The sequence below is a fragment of the Strongylocentrotus purpuratus genome, unplaced genomic scaffold (genome assembly GCF_000002235.5).
Source record: "Strongylocentrotus purpuratus isolate Spur 01 unplaced genomic scaffold, Spur_5.0 spur5_scaffold_1, whole genome shotgun sequence".
Lineage (NCBI taxonomy): Eukaryota > Metazoa > Echinodermata > Echinoidea > Camarodonta > Strongylocentrotidae > Strongylocentrotus > Strongylocentrotus purpuratus.
Window position 1 is genome coordinate 3455327 of NW_022145594.1, and position 26242 is coordinate 3481568.

General features: G+C 39.0%; 1 protein-coding gene across 1 annotated transcript; it reads left to right on the forward strand.

The window, feature by feature from the left end:
- Positions 1–5540: 5540 nt before the first annotated feature.
- Positions 5541–26196, forward strand: LOC583735 (cell division cycle-associated protein 7). Its single transcript, XM_030977832.1, has 9 exons — positions 5541–5693; positions 13926–14039; positions 14724–14858; positions 15327–15518; positions 16639–16743; positions 17136–17330; positions 18374–18523; positions 21373–21509; positions 24543–26196. Exons 1-9 carry the CDS (start codon positions 5676–5678, stop codon positions 24556–24558), a joined length of 1062 nt encoding a protein of 353 aa, XP_030833692.1. The 5' UTR covers positions 5541–5675; the 3' UTR covers positions 24559–26196.
- Positions 26197–26242: the final 46 nt, after the last annotated feature.

Sequence of the window (26242 nt, forward strand, 5' to 3'; positions counted from 1 at the left end):
TATTCATGTTCTTGATGAAAAGTCTGAAATACTTTTTTTTGGCTTTTGAATATATTTTATTTTAAAGCTACAAATGGCTCTCCATAATGTTTAAGTCCAACTTAGAGTTAAGTTTGATTTAGAATGTTTGTGAAACAGCCCCCTGTTCTGGGAAAGGTGAAAGATAACTTGTGAGCTTATTCCTGCATTTTGTGTAAGTGTGCCAGAATACCATAGAAAAATTGTCCAGTGAAAATGGTGACTCCTCAAATGCCCTGATTTTAGAAATATAACGAGAAATAGTTTAAATGTTTAGACCAATGTGTCATGCCTCATGTTTATGTAGTCCCATATACACATTTCTGTGAGGAGTACATGTGACTATCAGCAAGATTGAGCCAATTCCTTATCATTTTGATGATTAAAAAAACCTCACAGTATAACTTACTGGCTACTTCATCCACCTTTCCCAATCACTTCCTGACAGTTCTTTGGCAATGTAATAACATATTCACATGATCGGGGACCTGTTTCACAGAGCCTTTTTCCAATGACAAATGACAAAAATCAGTGACAAATCTGCTGATAACCAATCAGAAGCAAGGATTTTACTAGCTCATAACAAAAATGTCATTTGTCACTGATGACAAGTTTTGTGAAATAAGGCCCAGAACTCTTTGTCTAGCCACTTTCACACTTGAAGCCTTCAGGTCATTACATCCTACGGTGAATGCTTCAAAGGGCCAAAACCTGAGCCAAAATGGGTGATAAAATGACTCGCCCTATCTACTCTTGCTTATTAGCAGGCTTGAAGCTTACAAATTTCAACTGCAGCCCCCTAAGTCCCCCCCCCCCCCCATTGAGAGTTTGAAGAGGGGCCCGTTGACACTAAATTTTTTAATCTAGGCTCCATGTGGAAAGAAAGGACTGAAGAGGAAGCCCTGTTTGTTTGAATTCTTGCCAGTGGTTTGGGGTACACAGGTTTACAAGGTGGGCAAAAAGAAAAGAAACAAAAAGTGATATTTTGATTTTCACTGATTTCAATCATGATTTATACAAAAAGATATTTTTTTTTTAATTGATTGGATTTGAGTTAATCCAATCTTGATTTCTTGCAATCAGATGGGAATAAATTTTGACTATTATTTAAATCTGTAACATTTTTAGCTTCTCTTTGAGTTTGCTTTATTGGCAAGCAAAACACCTTCATTCTATGTTATATCTTTTTGATATACAAGATGTAGTACACATGCTTGCTGGTCATTGAGGCTAAGATTACGAAGCACCTTATCAAAATCAGTTCAATATTTATATTGTGTACGCTTACATTCTCGGCATTCATTGCTAACACTTTGTAGTGCTTGTGTCCTTTCTGTTTGATTTGTTTGCTGTGAATGTTAATGTATCTGGATAATTAACCAAGCAGATCAGAGTATTTTCAGGATTAAATGAATCAGCTATTCATCCTCAAATTGGCACCTATTATTTGTATTTTCTACATCGTGATAGCTTAAGAAATATAGATATATACATCAAATGCACAAGTGTGAAACAAGAAATCGCTCATTTTTACATGATAGTGGTTTTATATTTCCCTCTGTGTTGCCAATTTAGAGATTTCAATGATTCAGAGAGTACCATCTTGGCATGTAATTAATATCATACCTAAGAGAAACGCAAGTATCAAAATGAAATTACAAATGGGCTGCTCATGATTATAAACATGTACGTTCTTTAGCTTCACAAATAATTAGAACTTGGCATTGGAGAGATCAGCTTGTACATGTACCTTCATAACAAAAATAACAGGACATATTCTTCATGCCAAGAACTTATATTAGGACACATAGCATAATTTGTGATTGAATGTTTCTTCTGTTTTTATATTAATTTTTATAGTAATGAATTTTAAAGTTAGCTGGCATGTACACATTTGAAAAGCTGATATACTAGATGATGTTTGTCGAGCTGTTTTATATACATTATGTGGTGTGCTATTATTGATGTGATAGAAATATATTAGTTTGTATCAGTACAGATCTTGTCTATCACCTCCGTGGCATGGGCAGGTTTGAGAATTAGAGCGTGTGTGCATCAAGAAATCTCTATAAAAAAAACTTTATTGTGCTCTGCCTTTTCTTTCACAATCGGGACCTTGTTGTATAAATCTTAGTATCGATGGTAACTTTGCCATTAATGGTAGTTTCTCTGTAAACCTAGATTTGATTGGCTGTTGAGTAATGTTGCCATGGTAGTCAATATTAATGGTGAAATAACCATCAGTGGTAAGTTTTATGCAACAGGATCCTGGTACAATTGACCAAAAAAAATGGACAACTCTCTTACCATTTCGGGTGTCAGACCTGGGACCCGTTTCACAAAGCCTTTTTTCAATCACAAATGACAAAAATCAGTGACGATCTGCTAATAACCAATCAGAAGCAAGGATTTCACTACCTGTAGCTTATAACAAAAACTGTCATTTGTCACTTATGACAAATTTCGTGAAATGGGACCCTTGTTTGTAGTTCAAGATTTTGTGTGCATCAGGTGACAAGAGTTGTAAGTCCATGTAGAAAACATACCTTATAAGCACCACTGTGGTTATTTCACCCAATTAAATGAATTAATGCTTGTTTAGATATGGTATGGTAAGCCTTCGCCCACAAAAGACAACCTGCCACTTCTTTTTAACGTGTAAAATGATTGGCAACGGTGCGCAACAAAGAACTTCAACGTATCAACTGAGCTCTGTGTTATACGATGATGAAATGTAAAGCGTTTTATACTTCACATCATCTTACAAAATCAAGCGATTTTGCTGCATCAAATCTGAACGAGCCTAAATGTTGAAATTTCCTTATTCTGTTATTTTTAGTTAATATTACATTTAGCTATCCTGTCGTGGATGAATCGTGATTATATTTATTACTGCATGTATGAGAGTTTAATTATTGTACGGCTGTTTGTATTTGTATTGAAGTGCATTATTGTACCACTGTGAAGCAGAAATTGAAGCATTTTGAAATTTTAAAAATATTTTGTATATCTCCAGTATGTGAGAAACATCTATCTGTAAATTTTGAATTAAGTGTATAGGGCTGTTTGTTGACTATTTGTGTTACACATTGGTTAATTGTGTTTTGGTTGTATTAGTAATAGTGACGTTACCTTTATCGAGTGAGGCACAACTGAACATGTCAAGGATAAGAAATAAAGTGTTTTAGTTTGGATAGAATGCAATTACAATGATTTTCATAATATGATACTACGATTGAAAGCTGGTTAAGGGTTTTGTGAGCGTTTGCTGTTAGTTCATTTTACAACACATATGCGGCTGCTCCCTCATGTAAAACATACATACAGCCAAATTATTCATACCCCTTGGAAATTTTATGTGTATTTTGTGTGTTTGTAACTCAAGAATGAAAGGTGGATTGGTTGGATTAGGGCTTTTGTTGAATAATTTTAGATATAAGCTTTGATATGTCACATTCTCATAAAACTTGGATTGGGACAAAAAAAATTGTCACATACTGAAAAATTACAAAGGGTATGAATAATTTAATTGTTAACTGTAGCTCTACAAGCTGGCGAAGCTATGTGTATTTACATTCATTTCTGACGACTGAGTGACGAGTCATTTTATTACTCGATTATTATGTTTCATTGTAAAGTAGAAATTAATGTTGAAGATTTATCTGTTTTTTCTAAATTTTCTCTATTTATAGAAAATAGGAATTGTTTCAATGTTTGACCATTTTGCCATGTAATATATGTAAATATGTAATAAAAATGAAAGAGGTTAAACAAACAAAGGATGCTAATTTCGGTATATTATACATCAACAAAAGAAAACAAAATTGCATGCCTGTATCTATGTGGATGCACATATTATGTATTACTTGCTATTAATGCTTGTTGAAATAAATCTTATAAAACTAGGATACTTTTGTACATTTTGTTTGATTCAACTGTCATATAGCTCCGTTTAGTCTCATTTCACAATGCCCCCTATCGTCAGAGTCAGCAGCCATACGTGTTAGCCTATAGAATCGTACAAAAAAAAAATCTTTAAAATACGTCTCTATGATAAGAACATTAGAGCCTCAGAGATAAAGGGCTAACAGAGAGAAATAGATCCATTTAAAATTCAATGACCTAACTTTTCCTTGAAACTGGTTTGACATAATTTTTTTCTTTACATCATTGCATCAGTCTTCATCACTTTGCATTTGAACCACTCTGTTCATAATAGGAACCATATTATGTTCGGCAGCTTCAGTTTTTGCAAGTGCTGTACGATTGACCTCGTAGAAAATAAGCAAGAGAGTGATCGAGAGAAGAGAGGATGAGATGGAATATAGAAGCTGGAGACAGAGAATAAGGAGAGAGGAGGGGAAGACGAGGGAGGTAGAGAGACAGATAGAGGGAGAACGGAGGAGGAGGAGAATGTGGAGAAAGAAGAACAAAAAACGAGAACAAGGAGGATAAATTAGCCGAATGGTATGATGAGGGCAACAAATAAGTAATCCATGGTATATTGTAAGTATTATGATTAAGTTTCATGATTAGTAATTACCAGAGTGTGATGACCTAATTTATTGTCCCAACACCCAATCATTACATTTTTTTTTAATTTTAAATTTTGTTCTTCTTCAACGTATATAGGCCGAGATTAAACCTTTGAAACCAAAATTTTGGACAAATAGCCTACTGTAGGAGCCCGAATAATAATATAATTGTTGAATATGATCTTGCATAACAATGAGACATTCACGTGACCTCTGGAAGAATGAAAAAGAAATTAAGGCAGAAGGTAATGAAGGCAAAATAACATTATTTCCTAGTTTCCTAAAAAAACGTATCTATCTTTAATGGTATTTTTGTTAAAAGTGGGACCCATGTTTAAGGATCTTTTGTGAAAAAGTGACACATTAGAGCGGCACACCCCCGTATGTCCTGATATGTGAGTACCCCCCCCCCCCCCTCTTCACCCCTCGATCCTTCGTTTCGTCGACCCTCATAATATCAGTGTTTTTTGTTCAAAAATGAAAATGAATAAGAATCTGATTGTTTTAAGGGTAATAAGACTAATATTAATGTATTTCCAGCCCCCGAAGTAACAAAAGACATACATTATAAGATATAAGCCTCATACAAATTACAATAAGAGAGCATTTGTCTCTATGCAGGAACAAATTTTACTATGTGCATGTACGTAGTATATAGTTCTCGATGTAATTATGTTCCCAGGCAAGCGAGCTAGCAAAATAGGTACCCGCCCATTTCTGCTTGTGTTTGGAATCATCCATTATATCAGGAGGGTCCTCTGTAAAAGTCACGTACATACATGCTACCAAGAATTGTATAAGCTACCTCAAGGCTCTTGCTGGAAACGCAAAAATAAATCATTTTGATTCTACTATGTTGCATTTAATTTTTCAAATTGTTACAATGCAAAAAGAATTATAATTATTCCAACAACAACAATTACTATCCCTAAAATATAAAAATTAAATATTCCGGAAGTTCAATTTCCCGCGAAATGTTTAAAGCCCCGCGAATTTTAATGAGCTGCAAACTTAACTGCGTGGACTGTCAGATCTGTCAGAACAACAAGTCAAGATTGTGAGACAATCTGCCCTTATTTTGGTGTCCTTACCTTGTGCTATCTATACTAGTTTTCCTTGAAGATGGCGCCCAATAAAAAGGTAAATCAGTTTTAAGTATGATCTACTGAAAACAGAATTTATCGTGTAATTTTGTGTAAGCTTGTAAGTTGTTGACTTGTGCTCTTGTTATTGACGTGCGGCAGCGTGCCTGTTGATGGCAAATGTAGGAAACGTGATCCGCGTGTAGACTTGTGACTTCGTCGGCCAGCGCGGTGTCAGGCGGCCGTAGTGTATGCGTAGCAAGTCTTTCCTCTACCGGCCGGGCTCGGGCTCGGGCCCGGTCTGAAACATCTGGTCTCCCCCATAGTACTTGGATCCTGGATTGAATTCCTCCTAATACTCCATAGGCTGATAGGCAGTGATAAGGTCTAGATCTAGTAGAAGAGTTTTGACTGGTGCCTGGATTCTGGAAATCGGTCAAGCATCGATTTATTTCAACCAAGGCAACAGTGTGAAGATTTGATTCAAAACAAGTCAAGATTAGATTATTATTTATATTCAATACTTGCAACCTAACTTCCTAAACATGCAGTAGATCTAGACCTAGATTACAGTTAAATGTTTACTGGGGTGAAAGTTATTTAATTTGCTTACCTTCCACGTGTTCTTGATGATATTTAATGCACTGCCATGCACTGGCACTGGTTTACTTTACAAAAACACTGACCTTATAGGGATTGATATCGTGATAACCGATACCGATACCGATATGATCGGGGGAGGGATCGAGAGAGAAGAAAATGGACGACTGTCTGTAAGATTCCGATTGTTGTTTCTAAGGCCGTTGTCGCCTTAATATTAAAGGTGTTTTAACCCAATTCCTGTCTGAGATCTAATCCTTCCTGTCTGTACATAGTGAACCCCCTTATACTGGCGTAATCGGCAGGGATTTTCTTTGTGCTATGGCTTTTTTGGAAATCTAAGGATTGGGTGAGAAGTTAATTGACACGGTTGTTTCATGCAGTGTGTGACTGTTGCCCCACTTATTGCGCAGGCCTATAGGCCTACTAGTAGGGTGTCTGAACGATTTTTCAATTTTCAATTTGGGATCGTTTTTCACCATTTTTGTTGGATATTGGAATAAAAAATGTAATCAGAATAATACCTTTCAAATTTCAAGACTCACCGATGTTTCTATCAAAAGATACAGCCCCTCAAAAACTGTGCAATATTCATAGCATTTTGGTCAGAATGGACAGAAAAGTGGTTCAGGCAGAGTTATAATTTCTGCTCAAAAGCTGCACAGCTAATGCACAGCACGATATGCAAAGTGTGGAGTAAGGGTATTTTTCAAACTGTTGTAACAAATGATCCCTTGGGACTAGAGAAAAAATAAGTTCATGGATATATTCTTTACAGCTGGCCCAACTTATCCCTCGGGGGAGCAGTTCGTGAAATTGGTAAATCTCCGAGTTACCATGGAAACGATGTTTAAATCGCTGTTTTGAGCAAGATATTTTTAGAATTCCGGGGGTGGCCCCCTATGGGGAATATGGAGAAAAACCTGCTCTTTCATATGACACCACATTTATTGAGTTTCACCTTCAGGATCATTTGTTATAAAGGTTTGAATTTCAAATTTTTCATAAAATCATTGACCAATTTTGCTTGGTCGCGCAATGCATGTAGACCACATAGGGATGTGTGCAATCTCTATGGGAAAGATTTTAGCACACAACATCGGGTGCGCGATCAGACACCCTACTACTAGTGCTTGTTGATTTAGCAGTAGATCTAGGGTCTAGATCTAGGTCTAGACTCTACAGATAGACTAATCAAAGTTAAGGTAGCTATTAAACAAGTAGTCTAGTATAAAAAATGAAATAGAAAAATAAATAAATACATAGGGTCTAGACTAGACTAAAATTAAATAAATAAAAGTTTGATTAAAATAGTAGATTTAGAAGTCTAGACCACTCTCACTAACCATACACCATACACTAAAACACACACGTTCAATAGGTCACTAAATTAAATTTAAACTAGATCTAGACTAGTCTAGTATAATATTCAGTGCTCAATAAAAGATAAAATTAACCATGACAGACCGATCAGCATATCTCGGCAGATTTACAGCTGAGCACATAGCACACTTGTGTGAATTGAATCATATTGATACCAATGCTGTAAAGACCAAGCAAGAGCGGATCTCATGTTTATGTGATTTGCCTAAGCTGGTAGAGGATGAACCAAAAAATACAGATGTGGGTGTGGATGACCTTTTGCGGGTCATGAAGCACCTTGAAGATTCTCATCATCATGAGACTGAGAAACTATGCAAATCCTTACTGTCTGCTGCAATCGGTAGCTCTGCACAAACTGGTCCTCCGTTAAAGGGATTACATCAGCTAAGTAACGATGATGATATGGTGTGCTACCTTAGCACTTTTGAGCGACTAGCCCTGGCAGCAAACAAGCCAAAGAGTGAATGGCCTCGGCTGTTAGAACCATATCTTACTGGAAGAGCTCAGCAGGCATTCCACGCCCTGAGTACTAGAGAACAAAACAACTATGATGATGTTGTCCTGGCCATAAAGAGAAGGTACCACCTCACTCCGGAGGCATACAGAATAAAGTTCAAAAAAGAACATAAGAAGACCAATGAAAGTTATGAAGAATTCGCTAGTCATTTACAAGGTTATTTTTTGAAGTGGGTTGAGATACCCCAGGAGGCAGTAGAGATGCCTGAAGTCTCTAAAGGGCTCAATCTGGTCATGATTGACCAATTCTTAGAGAGAGTACCCGATGAAGTATTGAGGTTAAAGCTAAGGGAGCTACAAGCCACATCTCTCATGGTAGTTGCGCGCAAGGCGGACGAATTAGTAATCCAGAGGGGGGCGAATGCGGGTAACACAACCCCAGGGAGTGATCCCTCCACTCCACGACGGACAGGTGCAGGCAGTAACCCCACGGGACGTAGATCCTTTAATGCTGCCTGCTACCGGTGTGGCCAGCTCGGGCACAGAATTGCCAACTGTCCGGTACCTCCGGGGGCCACAGGGTCGGGTTTCCAGGGAGGACCTCCACAGGGCTTTACTCGAGAACCGTCACCAAGGTGCAATTTCATTGCAAAGGATAGGGGTGATGCTACAATTGCAGATGTTGTCGTTCAGGGTCTAGATGACAGAGTGGTGAAGACCCAAGCCCTGCTGGACTCGGGGTCAGAGGTTTCCCTGGTCACTTTTGAATTGTGTAAGGAGTTAGGGGTTGAGGTTACTCGTGAAACTGAAGGGGTGTTGGGCATGATCAATGAAACCGCCTTAGTGCCTGATGGTATAGCATCCCTGCAAGTGGGTCTAGGAGGCAGCACTGCGACTGAGGTCTTTCATGTGGTTGGTAGGCTCCCAGTACCTGTCCTCCTTGGTGCTGATTTTGCTGAAAAGGTGAAACTTATCATAGATTTTGGCAGTCGTAGTTATAGCACAAGTAGCAATGGGGCCAATGAGCGGCCAGTTAAGTTCTCGTTGAATGGAGGGCAGGAGATGTCACATGTTGAAGAAGAAGTCGATGTTCATCTCCAAGCTGAGGATGAGATGAAGAAACTTGATCTAACTGAAGCAGATAGACAGAAATTAGATCAGGTTTTTCAAGACTTCCCAGATGTGTTTAGTGAGGTACCTGGTCATACGAACATGGCTATTCATAGAATTGATGTAGGAGGGGCTTCTCCCATCCGCTCTCACCCGTACAAGGTGAGTCCTGAGAAAAGACAAGCTCTTGATGAAGAGTTGGATAAGCTTCTGGACATGGGGAAGATTGAGCCTTCAGATTCACCTTGGGCCGCTCCTGTAGTGATGGTCCCTAAGAAGAACGGGAAGTACAGGATGTGTGTCGATTACCGAAAATTGAATACAATTACAAAGATTGATGCCTTCCCCATGCCTACAGTGGATGACATTTTGAGCTCTCTGCATGGTGCCTCGGTTTTCTCGTCATTAGATCTGCGCAGTGGATACTGGCAGATGGGTGTTGCAGATGAGGATGAGGAGAAGACTGCTTTTGTTTGTCATAGGGGTCTATTCCACTTCAAGGTCCTTCCTTTTGGTGTGGTAAATGGTCCTGCCAGTTTCCAACGGTTGATGTCCAAGGTGCTTGATGGCCTGATAGGGCGAAATTGCTATGTCTACTTGGACGACATTGTGTGTTTCTCTCCGGATATTGAGCAGCACATCTCTGATCTCCAGGAGATCTTTTGTTGCTTACGACAAGCGGGTCTGACCGTAAATACTGAGAAATGTCAGTTTGCCTGCCAAGAAATGAAATATCTTGGCCATGTTGTCAGCTCAAATGGACTCAAGATGGACCCCGAGAAGGTGTCTACCATTGTTAACTATCCCCAACCTAGGTCGATCAAGGAATTAGAGAGGTTCCTTGGGATGGCCGGATGGTATCAGAAATTCATTCCTAGCTTCTCAGAGGTTGCTGCACCTCTTCATGGATTGAAGAAGAAAGGTGTTCCCTGGAATTGGACTGCTGACTGCACTCGTGCTTTTCAGGCCTTGAAGGAGAGCCTCCTCACTGAGCCAATACTAGGCTACCCTGATGAAGAATCCAGGTTTGCTGTACACACAGATGCCAGCAATGTTGGGGTCGGTGCAGTCCTGATCCAGCAGCAACCGTCTGGGACGAGAACTATCGCCTATGCGAGTCGGTCTTTGTCTGCTGCAGAAAGGAATTATAGTACTACTGAGAAGGAGTGTTTGGCTGTAGTATGGGCCCTAGAGAAATGGCGGCCATATCTGGAAGGTAGAGAGTGTCGTGTAATAACGGACCACCAGGCACTTTGCTGGTTATTTCGGAAGAAGAAGCAAAATGGGCGACTTGCTCGTTGGATTCTGAGGCTTCAGGATTTTCGGTTTCAGGTGATATACAGGCCTGGAAAGCAACATCATGTCCCGGACGCACTATCTAGGATTCCTGAGAAAGGTGTTGCCCCTTTGGTGGGAGTTGTAAACAGGGTTTTGTCGGATCGAGTCTGTGACGGACATGAAAAGGACTTATGTGCAGCCAGTGATTGCATTTCCCCGGATGATGAGTCGGTTAGTTGGGTACAATGTGATGATTGTGATAAGTGGTATCACCAGGTTTGTGTCCATATTGGTTCTCAAGAGGCGGAGGAGGTGGACAAATACTCTTGCCCATCTTGTGTTGGCAAGTCAGAGGCCACGGATGAAGTCGTTCTTCCTTTGGATTTGACAAAGGATTCTGTCCTGAGGGCACAACAGAGTGACCCAGATCTTTTGCCAATCATTCAGATCCTTGAAAAGCAAAAGAATGGTGGTGGGGAGGATCAAGGTCCTGTTCAGAGGTTTTCAGATTTCAGTTTGAAGGGAATGGTGTTGTATAAGAATGAATGTGTAGTTATCCCCAAGGCGCTTCAGAATGCAGTGTTAGTTGAGTGTCATTGCAAGCCAATAGCTGGGCATCTTGGGAGAAAGAAGACACTTCAAAGGTTGAAGTCGATGGGTCTCTGGTGGAGTGGTATGTCGCGGTCTGTAAGAAGCTTTATTCGCAGTTGTAAGGTTTGTCTTCAAACAAAACCTTCTTACCAGAGACGTCAAGGGAAGATGTTGTCTAGTACCTCCACGAGGCCTTGGGAAAAGGTTGGTGTAGATCTCATGGGGCCTTTGCCAAAGTCGTATGCTGGGCATGAGTATATTCTGGTGGCTGTCGACCATTTCTCAAAGTTTGTGGAGATTCTGCCTTTGAAGTCAGCTACCAGCCAGTCGGTTGCAACCACTCTAGTGAGGGAGCTGTTCTGCAGATATGGACCTCCAGGAGCCCTGCTCTCGGATAATGGCCCCCAATTCAGAGGGAAGGTTCTGCGAGCTGTCTGCACAGATTGGGGGATTGAGCAGATCTTCATCACGCCATATCACCCCCAAACGAACTGGGTCGAAAGGGTGAATCGTAACATCAAGGCCATGCTTCAAGCTTACACCGGATCTGACCATCGACAGTGGGATGTTCATCTCGCTGAACTCGCGTTTGCCCTGAACAGCAGTAGTCATGACACACTTGGTGTAGAACCATCAGTAGTTATGTTTGGACGGCGCTTGGCTTCTCCCTTGACTAACCGCCTGCAGACTGAGGGAAACAAAGACATTCCTACGCAAGAAGAAATCGCACACAATCGTCGACGCGCTGTTAGTAGCTCCAAACAATACTACGACCAGAGCCGTGATGAGTGCCGCATCACTGAAGGAAGCCAAGTCATGGTGAAGACTAAACCTCTATCAAATGCGGAAAAGAACTTCTCAGCTAAGCTAGCACCACGATGGACTGGGCCGTTTGTTGTGCAGAAAAAACTAACCCCAGTGAATTTTCTTGTGGTGAACGCTGCCAACAAGAAGATAACTCGCATTGTTCATGTGGACCAATTGAAAGGGTGCTAATTACTTCGAACATAGACTTCGCATGTTGTCAACGCTGTTAAAATTGTCGCTTATTGTAGCATATTGGATCAGGACTGGTTGAAAGTTCGCGACTCACGATTACATTGACTTACCTTTATAGCCGAGTAAGATTGCAGTTTGGTCGAGAGCGGGACTGTCACAGTTGGGCTATTGATCGCGAAACTAAATGGACGCTAAGTTTAATTGATCTGGACTCTTAATATAGATTCTAACAGACTCTTATTTCAACTGATGTTATATGTTTAATGTCAACCATTTATATTGGTGCGTGCCCATGTGCTTTAATTCTGGCTCGTGCAGAATTATGCACTCTTCAGAATTGTTGATGACTATTATAATATTAACATGTCGGATCCTTATCTTTACAGTTAAAGGATAAATACAACCGGTTGGAAATTGTTGAAAATTGGAACTGTATATAAACTTGTGATTCCCTGCGAATTTTCTGTCTTTGCATCTAGTGTTTTTACTTAGAGTTATACATGTACACTGAATTTTTGTGCACATGAAATTGTTATACAGTATGTACACAGAATTTGTGTTTCAAAAGATAAACGAAACAAAAGGACTACCAATTGAGTGTAGTTTATAATTTACACATATACAGATGTTAGTTTTGCTAACGTCCTACACTTTGGTAAACACTATATCTGACCTGACATTGGGTATAACAATATATATATATATATATATATTGTTATATATATTTAAATGTTTTTGCCGGACCTGCTGAACGGATTTAAATTAATAGAGGATACGAAGTATGTTTAGTTGTCATTCATCCTACACTTTAGCCATGCAGGTAGGGATAAATTACAAATTTGTCTAAGGGTTATTTCTTTTAGAAAGAAATCAAACAAAAGAGCACTCAGCTGTGCTGGTGCTGTGTTACTTCTTTTGATTTTTCTTTGAAAAGGTATTCATGGATATGTTTGAACATGTTCAGACGATAATCTGTATTGGACGTTTTTTCTTGTTGGTTTTTGGCATTATGTATTTTGCATCTCTGTTTTAAAGGGGGAAGCTATCCTTTGGGGTGCGGTGTTCGTTATTCTTACAGTGTACATTTTTTGAGTACTGATGGTATCTTGCGCAGACAAGCGAACTGGGTGTATAGATTTACCCTGAACTCAACATAGAAAGAGTCGATAGCGATCACAGCAAATTAAGAGAACTGGTGGTCGTCTGTTTTGTCTGTACGCGCGCTTGGTTGCAATATTGTTGCTTCACATGTATATGTCTCGGGCGAGATTTGGCTTGTTTTATGAGCAGTTTGGAAATGTTTGAATATAATTTGAAAAAACCCCGTAGGGTATTTTTGGTGGGGGAGAGTATAGGGATTGATATCGTGATAACCGATACCGATACCGATATGATCGGGGGAGGGATCGAGAGAGAAGAAAATGGACGACTGTCTGTAAGATTCCGATTGTTGTTTCTAAGGCCGTTGTCGCCTTATTAAAGGTGTTTTAACCCAATTCCTGTCTGAGATCTAATCCTTCCTGTCTGTACATAGTGAACCCCCTTATAACCTCTCACTTCAGAGTTTCAGATCTATTGTAGATCTAGGTTTTGCCGGGAATGCAAATAGGATCTAGATCTACACACGCTGTACACGAAAATAGCTGTTTTCATGCAATTTCATACTTAGATCTAATTACGTTGTGATAAAATATAATGAAAGGCAAGATCTAATTAGTTTAGCATCGAAATTAAGGCGCACGCATTGAGTTTGTTAAATTTAGCAAACTCCCTGCGCTTGCACTCGCACCTACTTTAACTATAATCGCTATCTGCAAGTATATGCTACAACAGTTAATTCCATATGTTCTATACCATCTCCTTGTACATTCAGAACTGCACGGATTTGCCTGCCATGTTCACAGCGGATCTCTTCTGTGGCGAGGCAATCGATGATGAGACTTACGAGGAGCGGAGACGGAAGAATATCAAAGAAAATCAAGCAATGGTATGTAGTTTTGATGCCACACCTGCTCATTCGCATATTTGCCACTCTCCACCCAGATGAAGTAGTTGCCCAGTAGAAAAAGAACTTTTTTTTTGGGGGGGGGGGGGGGGGAGGGGTGTCAAATTTTCCCTTGGGTCGCACCACGCCTTTTTAATTTCTTGGCGAGAGGCCTGTCAGCATTTAAAGCCCACCCGCACACTGCATATTTATGCTCTGAGTCTGACTGCGATCCGATTTTGGACGAATTTAATTGATATGAACAATCAGTCGTGTGTTTATTAAAAACTAAATATCAAAGGATATCAAGTCTTCCTTTTCTTCCTCCTGCTTTTTACCAGGAGTTTGAACTGACACTTTCATGAATTTCATTTTTTTTATAAAGATATATAAATAGAAACATTGTATTAAGCGCATAATAAATGTAATGTATTATTATTATTATTATTCTAAATATATATGAGCTATGATTATATTATGTCCAGGTGCATGTGTAAAAAAACACTTTATTTTGTCATTATGGATTATTATTTTTGTATGCAAATGGGATAGGCCAAGATGATCTAAAAACATAATGAATCTCTTTTTGGTTGCTGTTATTTCACTATAACATGACAAAATCGATTTACTCTACCAGGAATGTAGAGCCATATTATTTCAGATCATTATATTTCTTCTCTATTCCAGCTCACAAAACTTCTTGCAGACATCAAGGACCTGCCGGGGCTTCCAGACTTGCCAATGTTCAGACAAGCTCCTGCGCCCAAGGTAAGTTGTGCGGAAGCTTGTAGAAAACATTCAATCATCTTCCTGTATGCTCAATGATGAATGGTGAAATCAAGTCTTTGCAATTTAAAAAGTGTTGCTAAATTAAGGAGAAAAGAGGCTCATTGAAAAAGAGCCTAGTCATTCCGAATTCTCTCAATGAAATTATATAATGAGGTCTTTTGAAATTATGAAATGTAGGCTCCCCTTGCACCCTTGTCACTGTTTGTTGTGTTTTGGGAGGAAAAAATTGCCACTGAAGTATGAGAAATAAGATTTGATGCTTTCAGTTTGCCCTGTTATTTACTACAAAAAGCAGAAATTAAAAATCAGGAAAGTTTATGTGGTAGGACCTGGAAGTGAACCAATTGTAAATAAAATCATAATTTGTTTCTGGGGATGGGGGCTACTGATATGGTTGTCCAGTTGTCTGGGAGTCAAAGCTCAGAGAAAACTTGTCCTAGAATAAAGTAGAATACGAAGATCTTCCATTCATAATTTCTTTTATACTACTCCTTAAAGAAGCCGGTCAAGCCAGTCAAACCAAGGCGATCCCTTGACACTGAGAGAGCGAGCCCATTAAGGAGGAACCCGTCACGACATGCCAGGTACAGCCCCTCTAAGGACTCCCCTAGCAGCAGGACCAGGCTGTCGTCACGGTTACAACAGAAGCGAGAAGAGGAGGGTGATGATGTCTTCCCCATGATGCCCGGACAGGTAGGGGATGCTGTTCACACACCCACCCTCCCCCCCCCCCCCCCAGATAGGGGACAGTTTTTCTTAGTGTGGCAAGAGTGCCTACATGTATATCTGCACATCACTCTCAACTGCACTTTTCTTGTTTGTTTGTTTGTTTTACATGACTGCAAAGAAAGCATTTGTATGCTTGTAAGTAACCCTGTAAGTTGGGGCTCTGATCGGATCGGAAGATCGGAGCGACACCATCGCACCTTTGATCGGTATCGGATCGGAAGATCGACAAAAAAAATCGGCCTATTTTTATTTAAAATTTTTTTTTTTTTTTAAAGGATTTAAGGATTATAATGCATACCTACATTATAATCCAAGATGGCGGCCCGCATGTTTTGCCTCTGCTCTTAGACCAATATTGTTAAGTTCAAAGTCATGAAAAGGCACTTAATATCAACAAACATCGTCTACAACAACTCCACATGACAAAATAATCCCAGCTATGATGTTTTTTAAAGCATTTGATAGCCAAACACTTGAAAATTTTCGGCATTAAAAAAAAAAAAAAATTCTGCCGATTTTTTTAACGATCATTTTAATTGATCGGCAATCGAAAATTATTATTTGATCACCCCTGATCGGATCGGTATCGGCGTCCGATCCGATGATCGTTTACAGGGTTACTTGTAAGTAAGCACTCAGGGAACTGATGGCTTTAAGCCCTTTCCAAGGGACTTGGTAATGGGGATCAATGCCTTACCAAAGGGCACCAGTGCATTAACTTGGGACCTGGGACCTCCCGGCTATTCATTCTTTTGTATTTAACTGTTTTAATTCCCATTAAATGAAGTTAAAAAAAATTAAAGGAATAAAGCTGCATTAATGGTAGCTTGTGTGCTGCCAGGAGAACTTAAGATAAACTTTTTAAAACTATATTCTCTTTATGTTCTCTTTTCTCATACAGTGTACATGTACTTTAATGCTATCAGTCAAATGTTGCAAGATCCCATGACTTTTTGCATATACTGTACATTCAGTTAAAGATATAAAATTTTGAATAAATAATCTTGTATAAGGTTGTGTATTAGAAAAAGGAAGTATCGGTTCTTACAACTCATCATTCACTTGTGGTTCTGTCTTAACTCAGAAATTGGTCATCAAATTTGGGCCGTCACCAGCCAGTCGTAAACGTCGTTTGTCTGATGGAGAATCAGATGTGGAGAGCAGAGGTGATGAGTTTGAGATCTTTGAGGTAAGATACTGGTATCACAGAAACCTGTCTATAAAGACCAGCCAAGGAAGACAAGAAAAGTGGTCTTTATAGACAGGTGGTCTTTAATACATGTTTCAATGAGAAACCTATTCAAGGGAAACAAACAAATTTGGTCTTTGTAGACAGGTGGTCACTAAAGCAGGTTTGACTATTTCACAGAAACCAAAGCTACTTGTAGGATCACCATCTTGTGTAATGCGATTCTAGTGTATTTAATTGTGCAATTATTCAGAATCATATTGTTTTAGTCATATTATGTGTGGCGTGAAACTGTCCGACAGAAAAAAACAACAAGGGAGCTCATGAAAAGTTTGAAATGGAGTTTAACCTTTTTCTTCAAGTAGTATTTTAATAATTGATTTATTTAACAGGATGAGCTTCCTTTAGAAGAAGAGATTATCATGAAGGATGACGAGGAGAGCGATGAGGAGTATGAGGTGCCGACGCCCACCAAGAAGAGGCGTGGCCCTACTTACAATGCACCACGCCATCCCGATGACATCACAGAAGAAGAACTCAAAATGGTGGCAGACTCTGTGAAGGATAAGAGTTATGACTCAATCTATGTAAGTCAACGTTGTTCTTGATAAGTATTAGGAGATATTATTATCATTGAGCTGTTTGCATAAAATAGTAGCAATTGCTTCAATTTTAAGAAATCGCTTGTCAAGCAAGAGATTAAGCTCAAGCAATTGCTTAAATCTGCAGGCTTAACCTTTGACTTGTGTTCAAAGCATTTGCTTGCCTTCAGCATGAAATTGCTTATGGTTACAACAATAGCGCTGTCACGCCGGTGCAAACACCATTCATGCAAGAATGAAGGCGGGTTTTGTACAGTGTATTCAAGTTGTATGCGTGTAGGGGAGGGGGGGGGGGGGTGCTTTCCGCTGGTATCAGACATCCACTCCATTTATCATTATATTATATTAATCTGTGTGTTAACCACTTCATCTTTTCCTTGTAAAAACATAATGATTTCCAATAGGTCTCGGGAGCAATTTCTTAATTTATTCTACTCCCAGACCTGCCAACCAGTAGGATTTAGTCGTATTCTGTAGGATTTTTTGGAGCAAATACGACAGTACGATTTTCCTTAATAAAATACGATTTTCCACCAAATATAATATCATTTTTTAAAATAATTTTTGTTTGTGTGTGTATGTGTGCCATTTTCAATGGCAAAATGCCCATTCTGTCCTGTTTAGTATCCTACAAGCATCTCACATCGGCAATTTGGGGATGTTCATTGCTTCATTGAACACACCAGTCGTGATGAAATCATGCATATTCAAACAATGATCCATAAAAAAATTATTCCTGTCTGTAGGAACTGTAAGAGGCATTAATCCGCGTAACAGTCTGTGTTTATTTTTCAAAATACAACTTTTGTCAGTAAAATTCAACTTTTGGGATTAAAGAATACAGTTTTTGAACTCCAGAGGTTGGCAGGTCTGTATTCCTGTATACAACTTTAGTTTTCTCTCACGAGCATGAACATAACACGAACGGCCTGATTGGGCAAGAGTTCAAGCATGTATGATGGAACTTGAACAAAAATTAACTGTCATTTATGAAAAATTGATTTTGTCTGTTTTTTTTTCTGTTGTAGGGATCCACCTGCCACCAGTGCCGTCAGAAGACCAATGACATGAAGACCATCTGTCACTCGGCAACCTGTAGTGGGGTCAGGGGTCAATTCTGCGGACCTTGCCTGAGGAATCGCTATGGAGAGGATGCTCGAGAAGCCCTGCTAGATGAGGTGACTAGAAATATGATTACAAATTAAGCAAAAAGGACTTCTTACAAGAATGAATCCATTTTCACTTACTGAACCTAGATGGGGAATATAATAATTCAGTAGTCAATAGGTTACCGTTGACTACTTTATCCTTGAAACTTCTTTAGGAGGTAATTTATTTATTTGTTTATTTAAAATGGTTTATCTCATTAAAAAACATTCATGGCCCGAGAGCCGAATTGCAGTTTCTTTTACAAAGTATACATCAGTCACAAAGTAAAATTACATGTAAAACATTATGCATGGTAACATTATGGTAGTAAAATTGAAATTCTTTTGTACATATAATATATAATTGTGCTTCTATGACACCCGCCTTGGCTACAATTACTCAGCGGCAATTCAGTACATTAATCAAACTTAATCCCTAGCCCGGTTAAGAAACTCACACCGCACTCAACCCAACACCAAGCACAAACCCAGCTCAAAATCCAACAACAAATACAACCCCAACCCGACATCCCACATCCCAGAGCATGTGTCAGGGCACCATTGTTGCACATTATGGCAAATTGCTTGGTAGATATACAGAAATCTGAATTTTATTACCATATTTGCAATAAAATTATATATTGAACTTATACAATACCGGTATATGAAAAGTAAAATGTTTTTTGATATTCAAAAGAATTAAATGTTTTGGTTGGAAAATGCATAGCTAGATGGGTATGGTATGGTTATGGTGTTTTCTTCAATAACAGAAACAGAAACAACAACAGAAACCAAATCAAGGAATTATAAAATCAAATAGATGCTAAAATGATTTAAACAAATTATACATTGTAGGTAAAATGCAGAACATATTGTATTTGGGCCATTTTAGTTAAAGGGATCGTTTAACAATGTTAAATCAGAGATACACGGCCCTACGTGTTATCAGTGTCTGTGATATGGTGTAATATTGAAGCCCTAAAAAATTGCGCTTCAAAATGATCAAGAAGTGCCTCAAAAAAGTAAAAATCTTTGAGTGACCGGTTTTACCATACTCGTTTTCCCCAATAGACTGTAGTGTTATGAAAACCGTCAGGCGAACGGTTTTCAAAATTTGTAATTCCAATCATAAATATCTTGATAATCAGACAGGCGATCGGCTTGTAAAATTCATGGGGTTCCTGACTGACCTAAAGGTTTATAATTATCATTGCATCATGAGCTTAATCCAGAATTTTGTTTCAGAATTTGAGACAAAGTTACCGGATCCCTTTAAAGGTACATGTAGAAGGAAAGAAAAAAGTACAGTTTTTCTTCATTTTATTGCGAAAAGAAACACAAGTTTAGTATCTTGTAAGTGTGGTTCCATGACACTTAAGATTACAAATGAACCCTTCTGGCTGTCAGCAAAGGAAATGGACCACTTTGCAAGAAATTCTTTTGATTTCATGAAGATTTCATAGAAATTATAGTATACAATTGAAATCTTCGAAGAAAAGTTAGCAAACTCCAACAAGTACATGTAATGCTTACAGTAAAACCACAACTCTGAATATATTTACAAAATATATTCCTTGCTCAGCTACTTCTTATAAATCCATAATTTAAATAGAACTGTGACTGAGTGGCCAAGGTTAGGTTCTGACTTGTTAGATTTTCAAGAGGCACTGAACTCAGAAAAGAAGACACCACCCTTTCTAGTTGGCTGTCTGAGAGAGTTTCATCAACATCATCAGATAGGCTAGTATCAGTGAACGAGGCCGACTTAGCTGTTTCTCCAGACATGCCACTGAAACTGTCAGATGTCGGTTCTACCTGTTCTACCTGTACTTTAGCTCCATGCGATTTTGATGGAACATCTCTGGCATCAAGTTTTGCAGATGATGATGTTGATGCTCTTTCCGAGATCACCTTAGACATAGCAATCTTATATTTGTCGCAAGTTTGCGAGTAGTATTTGATCAAATTTTCTGACCTGTGGCTACAGAGGGTCATGTCTCTCGAAGTGAAGCCAGCATGGTCAAGACGAGTGACACTTGTAACTTGTATTGAGTGATTCAAGTAGATTTGACTGAGATTTGCTTCCTTGCTGATGGTTTTCATTGATCTTCACCACCAGGGTGTGTGTGCCGATCAGTGCATTGTCATACCACTGATCTTGTTTCCCAGTTTTGGGTTTCTGTTTTGGGCGTTGCCATAGGAAAAGACAATCGGGATGGACTTTAGCCAAGTTCTTTTATGATTTTGACTGGACACACCTCACATCAGTATCTCTGCGGGCATGCATTTCTCCACCTTGGCTCTTACAGGAATCTGAAGCATGATTTTTGGTGGCTTTGTCAAGTAGAGACAGTCTCTGAGTTTTCATTGTGTAGTATTAGGTCAGTTTTTCTCATATTCCGCAAATTCTCCATACCACGATTTGCTATTTGTAGCATACAGGCAATGAAGTCTCTGCGCTGAAGGCCCTTGGGCTGTGACAAGTCCAAATGTTCATTGATATTATTCTAATTGGAGGGTAATGTTTCACCTCCGCTTTGCCAATTGATTTCAGCTTTATGAGTATGCCTTACTACTAAATGATTTATTGTTTGATTATATATCATGTTACAATGAATTGTATACACTGTCTCTTTGAGGTCCGATGTGTACAAGAGCGTTATGTTTATTTTCTACCAAAGAAATGTAAGACATGTTTTGTATACTTTTATTTTGATCTCCTTGTTCTAGAATGCTCTGCATTAAAACCTTTCAAGTTAAATAAGGGTGTGCGATAATCAAATAATACTATATGGTGGATATCGATGAAGAATATCATGCATTTTTTCTCTCCGTGTCGATGAAGAATATCATGCATTTTTTCTCTCCGTGTTTCTCAGACCTGGACGTGCCCACCATGCCGAGGGAACTGTAATTGCAGCTTCTGTCGCAAGAAGCAAGGACGCAATGCAACGGGTATCCTCATCCATCTCGCAAAGCATAATGGGTACCGTAGCGTCAAGGACTTCCTTGAAAGGTAAGAGGGGTTAGGGGTAGAGTATGAACTTCAATTCAATTTCAATTCCAATTTATTCATGTGTCCAACAAAAAATTACAAATCAATTATAAAAATTTACAACAAATGTAGAAATACATCTTAGAAGCAGAGGGGTCCCAGGGTGCTACAAGAATTTTTTTCACCACTTGCCCTGTCGGGCAAGTGGGTTTTCAATTTACTTGCCCAAACAATATTTCCACTTGCCCAAAACTTTAAAGCGAAAAAGGACTCGAGGTTAAAGCATTTATTATCTCGTAATGATAAGTTAGTGTTTTAGATAGCAAATTAATGCACATACATGTACAGTTTAACTGTACTGAATATTATCTTCGTTTGTTCCCTTTCCTCTTCTTGGAGGTGATGCACGCAAGCCGGGAGATTTTGCTGCTGCCTGTCCTTTCCACGGGCAATCCTCCTCGCCTCCACGCACCGCACATGCCCTCTGCTCGACTCGTGCGCCTGAATGCACTGTTTCCTCAAATTAGCCGTCCCCACGTACATTGCTGCCTTTCTATCGGCGATCGCAGGAAAATCCACACATATACCACATTTCATGGTATTTTCATCACTATTGAATTGTAGCCATGGAAATTCCGTCTTCCATTTCGGAACGAACCCTCGTTGTCTGTTGTGTTCGTAGTTCGCTTTCTTGGCTGGCGGTGCCTCCATGTTTACTAGCACAATCGAGAAAAAACAGCTGATCAACGCACGTGTGTGTCTGTGCAAGCCGCTGTCATTTGGAAACGTAGGCTAATTTTCAGCTGTTAATAATTTGGGTCAACTCTTCCATCAAGAAACGTCATGTAAATAATGGGTAATCAACTATTTTAAATAAAGTACGGACATTTTTATTTCATCATTCACTGCTATAAATATCATGCCAAAATTTGTAAATTCTTACTAAATAATAATATTGAAGATATTTTACGATAAATCTCGGATAAGTATGCGAAAACTAGACTAAACAACGTCGCTAAAACCATGAAAACAAAACAACAACGGCTTATATTCTGGGGGTCTCGATACTATTATCAAAATGACTCGCTCGGTCGGATCTTGAGACCGCAGTAATAAATTGAAAACGAGACAAAAACATTCATCTGATTTATATGAGCAGCGAGTTTTAAATAATATGTTCACAATCATTAACAGTCATTATGAATAAATATCAAACATTTGACTTTTTGTACTTACTAGAAAATCCCTGTTGTTTATTCCATTCCGATTCGCACGTGTTCATTTCCCTAGAATAATGACGTCATATTTGGCGTGATTCAACCAATCGGCAATCAGAGAATAGCAAAGGCCTGTCGGTGCGGCCTGCAGAGCTAGAGAGAGAGAGCGCGAATAAGCTCGCAGCTGGTACGATCGCGCTAGCTGTCTCTAGCTAGCTCACGGCCGGCCGTGCGTGGAGGCGGAGCGGCATTCATGGCTTGAAGTGTCACTGTTGCATGCGCGCTGAGCTAGCTGAGCTGGCTAGCTGTCTGTGAAGTTTTTTCGAAATCGGAACGATCGCTTTTTTGCTTCTGGATTTTGACGACGGGTAAGAAGTTGACGGGTGAATGGTAGAGTTCTTGGACACTAGGAAATTACTGTAAAAGTATCACTTGCCCGAATCGGGCAAGTGATAATTTGATTTACTTGCCCGACGGCTCAATTTGGTTGCCCCGGGACGTCGGGCAAGCGGGTTTGTCGCGCCCTGGGTCCACTAAAAAGCAATACTTGTACAATTGTGAACATCTTAAATGATACTTGGGAATAATGAGTAATTAAATTAACAAGTCCGTGACTACAAAAGGAACTACAAAATAAGGGAAAAAGGGCGATTCCAACAGAGACAAGAACGGGACAAAGATAGAAGAACAGGGTTACAAGAGTAGACAATACCAAAAAAGAAGTGAGAGAAAAAAAAAATTGGTTGTAAGCAGGGCTCCACTTCAACAGGTGCCCAGGACAGATGGGTGCCAAAGGTCTTAGGCCAGAGTTTCAACATTCAAACATTTTACCTAGGGATCATTGCATACAAATTCCAAAAGAGTTCTTATCTGGACCGTACAGGAAAAGTGAGTGTGGAGCCGTGATAAGTCCCAAGGAATGTGATGAATCTAGGCTTGTGTAATTGTGAAAGAGGATAAGAGCAAATTGTTTTATTACATGGTTAGACTTCAATTTTGTGGCATAGAAAGCAGACATATATGTACAGGACTAAAAAAAGAAAACTCTGAAAACTGTCATGATGACAGCTTGATATTTTCCATCATTTAATTTGTGATATTCATCTGTAAAATTACTTGGCATTAAACCCTAGTGCATAATATGACTCCATCAGGTTTGTCTAATCAATGACAGTTGACAAGTGGAGGTGTCGTGGCAGAGTGGTTCATTCACTGGACACTCAATCCAAGGGTTGGGGGTTCAAATCTCAGCTGAGCACTAACAACCTTTGCTAAGACATTGATCCATATTCTGTCACTCTCTGGGGTAATAATAATTGCAAGGCCCTCGAGGAGAACAACATTGAAGCTGATGAGGCTTCCCTGGGTAAACAAGAGTATTATTTATTTTTATTAGAGCAGATTGATTACACAAAGAGAAAGTTAAATTCTAAGAAAGATTAAAAGTATCTTGTTAGCTTTTCTCATTCTTTTCATGTCAGCTGGGAAGAATATCATTGAAGTTATTTCCTCTGAAAAATGATAGCTCTTCAAATGCCCTCATAGTTGAAATCGCTTTAATGTTTAGACCCTCTTGCCCCCCTCCCCTCCCCTCTCTCAATCTTGTTTCTGCCAGCTCTTGTACATGTGTTTCGTACATATACTTCTATTACAAATTATTGTTCATGCATGCTATGTCTTACATGAAATTATTTTTGCCAAATTATTTGTTAGCTGAACAGGCTACTCTAGGTAAAGATGTGATTTGAATGAATAAATAAATAAACAAACTGTATGTTCATTCTTGTCAATGTTGATTAAATCTCTGTTCTGTACTTTTGTATTTCATTCATTACAGTTTTGGACGAAATTGACTTGATCCTCACAACAGTACTACAAGGAAGGTCTTTATTGCAGGAAACAAATATTATTTACCGATCTACAGTCTTTAAGCCTTCCAAGGTAATGAATGGTATGCACAGAGATGCTGAATAGAATGGTAGTTGCCAATTTTGAGTCTGTTAAATCAAGTGCAGAGATTTAGCTTTAAAACCCCATTATCCAAACCCCTATCTTGGCTCATTGCTTAAATCTCCAGAAAGCCTAATGCAGATATTAACTAGCAAAACCACAACGTTTTTCTTACGTTGACATAAAGCATAATACGCTTCACATTTGTGTATGTTATAACACAGAGCCGAGTGAATTCATGTAGCTCCTTTGTTGCTTGTAGAAATAAAACACAGCTTTCTGTTTGTGGAGGCTTACCCCGTCATACCTGAATGGATGGGCCCTAAGTGAAGTAAAAAGGAATGTGTCCTCTTGTCCAATACACACCGGTACACCTCTAAATCCTGGTTCATATCATAAGATAATTTTAATCTCTTGTGAATTCGACCTTAAGATTCCTAGTTGTACATATTGCTATAACTGTTTAATTAAAAATTCTGGAAGCCACTCGGTCTTGTCCTTGCTTTAATGGCTGACACAAGTCCTGGGCCCGGCTGTCTCCGGCTGATGGTACCCGATACAGAGATGCCAACCAGTACGATTAAATCGTATTTACCGGTAGTACGATAATAAGAGTGAAATACGATTTTAAAATCTTAAAATACGATTTTTCATCTTTTTTAATTTAACCAAAACCCCCCCCCCCCCCTCCATAAAAACAGTGAAATCGCATAGAAACATGTACAAGTAAACCCTGCAACCCCAACAAAAGTTTGCTTTAATATTTTCTCATTAAATTTTAATGAAAGAACAACATTTTTCTGAAATTTTACTGGCCCGAGGCTGATGGGCCAGTGGTAGGGTCGAGTTTTCGTGAAAATCTGATTTTTGGGGATACTCGGTCTGTTTTTTTGTGTCAATAGGTTGGCATCTCTGCCGATACCAGCCTTTATCCAGGGATACTGATCCCCACTCTCCATAGGAGAGGCTACAGTCGAGACCTCATTGTTACCTTTGTCTGGACCAATCCGATAAACTCTAGACTTATAGGGGTGGGGGCCAGTTCATTAGTGCAACCTTACTCCATCTTAAAACTTTTTTGGGCAGCCCGGGAATCTTACATTCATTTGGTTTATGATGCTAAATGCTCGCAATCCTTTTTTGTTATTATATTTTAATCTCAGGAAATTATGGAACAACTCTTTAGTAATGAATGGGCTCTTGTAAAGTAACACACTGCCTAATTGTGTTCGATTCCAACCTCTTGTGTTTCATATTAGACCACCTCAAGCAGTGAATATTGGTATTTAAGTTGTCTACCCTGATTTGAATGTAAATATGTTAAATGTTCTACAATGTTTTTTATTCAACTAATATTATGTCAAGATATCATATCAATGTTTGTGTTGATGATACTGTTGCAACATTTTGCAAAACAATTTCATTGAATTGTAAATAATCATACATTACTGCTACTGACAAACGATCTTTTTTACCATTTGCGTAGACAAAATGCTCTTGTGGAAATTTTGTCTACTTTTTATATTAAAAAAGAAATTAAACCAAATGATGTATTTGCTATTTTCTTCAACAGTATCATATCGTAGT

Excerpts from the sequence above, each read along its gene's own strand:
- LOC583735 (XM_030977832.1), top strand. Across the intron at positions 14,040-14,723 it reads TCAAAGAAAATCAAGCAATG|CTCACAAAACTTCTTGCAGA; the intron begins GTATGTAGTTTT and ends TCTCTATTCCAG. Across the intron at positions 15,519-16,638 it reads TCCCCATGATGCCCGGACAG|AAATTGGTCATCAAATTTGG; the intron begins GTAGGGGATGCT and ends GTCTTAACTCAG.